Source organism: Scardinius erythrophthalmus (assembly GCF_964197995.2).
Source record: "Scardinius erythrophthalmus genome assembly, chromosome: 21".
Classification (NCBI taxonomy): Eukaryota; Metazoa; Chordata; class Actinopteri; order Cypriniformes; family Leuciscidae; genus Scardinius; species Scardinius erythrophthalmus.
Window position 1 is genome coordinate 21,212,015 of NC_138241.1, and position 6,351 is coordinate 21,218,365.

General features: G+C 36.1%; 1 protein-coding gene across 1 annotated transcript; it reads right to left on the reverse strand.

Annotated features, from left to right (window-relative positions):
• Positions 1-1,821: 1,821 nt before the first annotated feature.
• On the reverse strand, positions 1,822-5,068 carry ly6pge (lymphocyte antigen 6 family member pge; the record flags this gene model as incomplete). The annotated part of the gene is made up of 3 exons (XM_081350175.1): positions 1,822-2,018; positions 2,336-2,452; positions 5,008-5,068. The coding sequence occupies 3 exons, from the start codon at positions 5,066-5,068 to the stop codon at positions 1,822-1,824; spliced, it is 375 nt and encodes a 124-aa protein (XP_081206301.1).
• Between the last annotated feature and the right edge of the window lie 1,283 nt (positions 5,069-6,351).

The window sequence follows — 6,351 nt, forward strand, 5'->3', positions numbered from 1 at the left end:
TCGTTCACACTATCACACCTGTCTGTCAAAAGAAAGACTTACAAGCCTCAGCAAAGCGAACAAGAGAAGGGAGAAGGTTTAGATATGCAATGGACAACAGGCAGAAATGGCTAGGTTTAACTTCATGTCCTGCTTTGACTTCATGACCAACATGATTTTAAAGACTTGAACTAAAACCTCCAAGGAACCAAAGCCTTTTCTTCACACAACTGGCAAATTAATTTGCTTAAATCACATCTCTCTCTCTCTCTCTCTCTCAATACAAGAAAAGAAGAAGAAAAACGAGTGTACTGACTAAACCATAGACATATGGACTTAACACACACATTAAGGGATAAATTTGCATTAGATATCATACCACGTCATATATATATTTTTTAATAATAATTAATTAATTAAAATTTCAGAAAGATTCTGAAAGCTTCTTACACAGTTTGAACGACAGCACATAATTTAATCAGCAAAAATGACAATAATAGCAACTATTTGGCGGAATGGCTAGCCGACTGGGGTAAATATTTGATAAATGAATTTTCTAAATACTTTTTACATGCTTAAAATTAAATGTTTCATTAAATTGATGGATCAACAAAAATAAACCAGGATTAGCGTTAATCGTGAACCAACAACTCTCAAATTCACAACACATGCAACGTGTAAGGCCTACCTCCTCACGCCGCCACAGTGGTGACGATTAATAGCCGATTATTCAAATACTTCAACAAGTTTGCGTGAGGTTATGCAGATGAAAACCTTAAAACAATCCGTCCGCCAGACGTGCCTACCTTGGCCGGGTCAGGTATTCAGGGCGGGTTGGAAATTAGTTGGATATAATTTCAATTCCAACAGCGTCCCTGTCGTTAACTGCTTGATGATTGTTGATTTGTTAATTTACAGCGGCACCTTGTGTTAAATAGAGGTAAAGCAGGCGTCGAAGGAAACGCTTCATTTTTAAAATAATAATAATCTGAAAATAAAAAAACGCATTTCACCTTCCTGATAGTAGGCTTATTTATAGCCTAATAATAATAAAAAATTATAAAAACATTAAACTATAAGGAAAAAGCGGTGTTTATTTACAATCAAGCACAAAAGCAGAACAGACCAGAGAATGTGCATTCTTGCATGTTATCTTCATCTTCATTTCCATGTATGGAGAGACATGAAAATAAAATGACACACATTAATTTACAACAGGTTTGAGCCTCATCTTAAGACATCTCTTCTCGCTCCCTTTGTTCATAATACTAAAGCGGCTTCACCCAAAAGTTCACCCAAATATAAAAATTCTGTCATCATTTGCTCAATTAGACAATTGGAGTTATCTACTAGAATGTTCAAGCGGTTCTGTTGCTTACAAAACAATAAAAAAATGGATGTTGACCAGGGACAGCTGCTCAAAAACAGCATTTAACATTCAGGTAAATAGCTTCTTTAGCATTAAAAAAAAGGAGTTTGGAATGGCATGAGGGTGAGAAAATGATGGCAGGAGTTTCATGTTTGTGTAAACCATCCCTTTAATAGAGTTCATTTATATTCATTTGGCCTAATTAATCAAGGGCTTTCAGCTTTATTGAATTCCTAGAAAGTCTGAAACAATAATAAATACATTTGCTTTATGCATAGTCAAAATGTGACAATATCTGTGTATGTGAAGTTCTGTGTGAGTGCTTTATATGCTCAACCTTATATGCATTGCAATCACGATCCCACGGCAGTACACATGCTGACATTTCAACAACCACAGAGTATACAGAGTTCCGTCAAGTTCCATAATGGCAATTAGACTTTAATAGTCAGGTCAGTTCGTCTAGGGTAACATTAGTTTGACAGCAGACGCCAGACGAATAACAGAAGGCCCAGAAGGAAGCTGAAGCCCGAGGTGTTTCTGGTGGCGTGTCCTGCCACATTGCAGTCATCGGAGTAGCAGCAGTGAACTTTGACCCCTGGAGCTCTGTAGCCCTGGCTGTTAGCCTGGCTGCAGAAGGATTTGTACGAGCACGACTTCATTACGCCACCTAACAAAGACAAGACCGGTATGAGGGCGTGATTACATATTAATGTGCTTTGATCCTCCTCATAAGGAAGCTGTAGACCTCCTGCTATTTCTAAGCTTGTGCCCAGACAGAGCAGTCTGTCTTCCTTAAACACCAACCTGATCCAGTGCCTCCCCTTAAAACACACACACACACAGTCGTTAATGATTTTTCGAAAGATTTATCCCGCCGTGATTTATCACCTACATCCAAGGAAATAAAAAAATGTTCTCACCCAGTTTCCTCTCATTCATCCATGCAGGAAGATTAACTATTAACAATGTACCCATTAAACTTACTCCCATGTCCCCGAACAACAGCACATGCATCTGAGTAGCTCGGACACGTTTTGGAGCCCTGGCGATTACAGTCTTCATCTGTAGAGCCCATGCAGGTGTAGCACCTCAGCGCCTCACCTAAAGAGAGACAAAGGGGAGGAATGCAGCTGAATAGGAATTTTCCTCAACAACAACAAAAAAAAGGCCTAAAGTGTAAGTGCTGATATATCAATATTTATTACTTTCTTAATCAGTATTTTCTGTCTTGTTTTCCAGTAAAAATTAAATAGCATTTTTTACTGGAATTTTTTTTTTTTTTTTTTTTTATTGCTTACTTGATTTAGTATGTTTATTTATTTGTTAATAGGGTAATACAAATTATTCTTAAAGGGATAGTTCACTCAAAAATGAACACAAAATAAGATATTTTGAAGAATGTCGGTAACCAAACAGTTGATGGACCCCATTGACTTCCATAGTGGGGAAAAAAATACTATGGAAGTCAATGGGGTCCATCAACTGTCTGGTTACCGACATTCTTCAAAATATCTTCTTTTGTGTTCAACAGAACAGAGAAACCCATACAGGTTTAGAACAACACGAGGTTGAGTAAGTGATGACACAATTTTCATTTTTGAGTGAACTATCCCTTTAAGTCTTAATATTTTATGCACTTTTATCACATATACATTTCTTTTGTATTAAAGGTTTTATATTCAAATTTTAAATAATTTATTTAAAATAAAAATAATAAATGACAATAAAAAGAATAAAAATGATTAGATACCTCCACACAGTTTTTTTTTTTTTGTTTGTTTTCTATTTCTTTTCTGACACTTTAATGATGTTGCAAGTCGTCAAAATTGTCCACATGTGAACTAGGCTCACGTACACGAATGCCTATAGGCCACGGCTCCAACAATCAAGGCAAATTTCAATCTCCCAGGTGCCATAATAATTTGCATTTGACTAAAGCTTTATATATTTTATGACATTTTTATGTGTTAGTGTGGAGAAGGGAAAATGACACTACTTTACAATGACATAAACACACATCTCAATTTCCACCATGAAGCAGCTTTAAGACTGAAGCAAATATGGCATCAACATGAGATCAATAAAAAGAGATAAAAAAATGTAATCTAAAATCCCTGCTCCATGAAGTCTATAAACAGAACATTGACATTTCATCCTAGACAGATCTTTGCTTTTGCAAACCCAAGGGAAGTTAACAGAAGTCACAGCAGAGAAACATATCAGTGTCTTGTAAATGCCCAACAGTATATGTTATGGCTAAGCATTATTTCGCGTGCTTCTTTCTTATCTCCTAAAAGTGCTTTTTTTTTTTTTAAACAAACATCCTTTGAGGTTCAAACCAACAACATCAGACACGTAAGCTCTATGCCAGCATGACTGTAACACCTTCAAAAACAGACATTGCTTTTAAAATCTGCTCTGTGTGTTTTAGCACTGTTAGTTCACCCTAAAGACATCCTTCTGCTGCATCTGAGTCACTCTCTTTGATAGCAAAACCTTCAGTTCACAGGATAGACTCAAACTTATTTACTGGCAGGTTATTCAGGCTGTTTGGAATGAACTTTTAAAGTGCTTCTTGTTGAGTTAGTCTCAGAGTTATATACCACTATTCACCAATCATTACTCTTTTCAACATTGATAATGACTGAATGTGACAATGAAGACAGGAGTAATGACTGCTGAGAATTCATCTTTGCCATAATGTCATTTTAAATTGTAATAATTGTACATATTTCAGAATGTTCTAGAGTAACATTTATATAAGAAATGTACAAAACACCCTGTTGAGAACATTTGAGATAAATCACTGGTTTGGAACTAATGCTGCTGTCTCCTTTATTTGCCTACACCGAAAACCTTCCGACAGAGGTTAAGAATAAAGTTTTTACATATCATCTGCACAAAATCCATAACAAGAAAGAACAAGCATACTGTATGTCTCACCTCAGCTGTCACTTGTCAAATGTATCCAGACAGTTTCGTAATACAGCACATACTTGCAGTACGTTGCGAATATTTCAGCTGTCGTTTCTCAATTTTTTTATTCTCAAGTTTGGGACTACAATAAAATATAAAATATGTTTTTTATAAAACAATTATAAAAATGAAGTGCAAGAAAATATCCAATTATACTCTATCTGAGCCAAATCACCTCCATATACATTTATTATTAGCTTCAATGTGTAATTTTAGTTTCCATAAAAAGCGGCTTTTACTATGCTCAATTAACACTTAGGTCTCGTTTCGCTGAAGAATTGTGTTTTACACCATTACTGAATGCACAAACAGTTCTAAATGCTAACGTGATATATTCACTCTTTTTGGGTCGAGCAATCGAAGTAAAATTACACCACCAGACTTACAAACTCTTTTTAGCCCTCAATCTGTTTAAGGGATTGATTTGCACCAATTATTTTCTGTTAGTCCTTTAACACCGTCCTCAAGGCCAACAAGATATCCTCAAGCAAAAGGACACTTCAAAATGAGGAAATTGGATAATCATTAAAAATGATAAAATCGACAGAAAAGTAGCCTAGACAGAGTCTAGACTAAAAAGCTAATTAGGATTTGTGAGTGTGGCACACGTACAGGAACTGAGAAGACAAGAGCAAAAAACTCTTAAAAAGTAGAAAAGGCAAGAACAGAGAAGTACTCACTGTGAGCAGCGAGGAGGATGAAGCCCAGGCCCAGCAGCAGGGAGAAGTGGACCGCTCTCATGTCGCCGGTGGTCTATGGCTGTCAGGTTAGCACGATGAAAAGCAGGTTGTTTGCTCTTAAAACCCCTGAGCTTAAGCCCTTCTTTTGGAGAGCTAATACTCAACAGCAGTGAGGACACAGATTACCAGCCTTGTCCACTGAGGCCTGTGCTTCTGTCTTAAGATCTGAATGGATTCTCACCATCTTGACTAATCAGAGATGAGGGATCGGTGACTGTGCTCCACCCATACAGTATGCGAGCCAGGGGTCTGATACTCCCTCCAGATTTCATTCAGCTAATGCCTCCACGCACAGTGCGTTTATCAGTGACCAAACTCACATCGTTTCCCTTTGTGACATAGCAGAACAGTGATCACAGCCAATCAAACAGTTGATGCAAAGGCTATTTGAATACATGCATGTGGTAAGGGTAACCAAAATCAAACCTTATATATAACCTCCTATTTTTATAACTTCTATTTTTCTTAGTTGTTCTTCCTACAACTTTTGTATTACTTATTCACTGTGAAAAATTATTGTTGGCATAACTTAAAAAAGTTACCTGGTTGCCTTAAAATTTTGAGTTCACTGAAATTAAAATGGTGTAGGTGATGTTGTAAACATAAATGTGAAGAGTTCAGATGCAAAAACCTCTATGTGCCCATCTGAAATTTTCTTCTAGAATGATCATTTTTATTAAGCTCGTTTATTTAAGTTGAGTAATTTCACTTAAATGGCAATTAATATGTAATTTTCATTGCCATTTAAGTGAAATTACTCAATTTAAATATGCAAGCTTCATAAAAATGATCATTCTTCTTAGAGGCACTTAGAGGCTTTTGCATCTGAACTCTTCATATATAGAAGCTATATATATTTACGACATCACCTATACCATTAAGCATCGGTATCTTTCCATGTTCCAAAATTATTTATTGTTTATTCTTTCTTCTTCCTTGATTTTTCATAAATTCTACTTCTATTTTTTTCCCTCACTCACAGACAGTCTGGTTCTGTGCCAGCATGTAATTGCCACTAATATAGCCTGTCTGGTGCGATTTTAAGACCCATCTGCCAGCTAACTAATGCATCTTTTTATGCACATACGTAGGTTCATGTCAGCAAGATTCATTGTTTGTTAATTAACAACATTATTGCTTTCTTAAAATGCCCTAGTGGGAGGCTAAAAACGTCTGCTGAATGAATAAATGTAAATGTAATTATTATTGCATCAAACATCATGCCTTTACATTTTGTATAATTACTTTATGTCTATGCAATTTGGGTCAGATAAACAGAAGAGC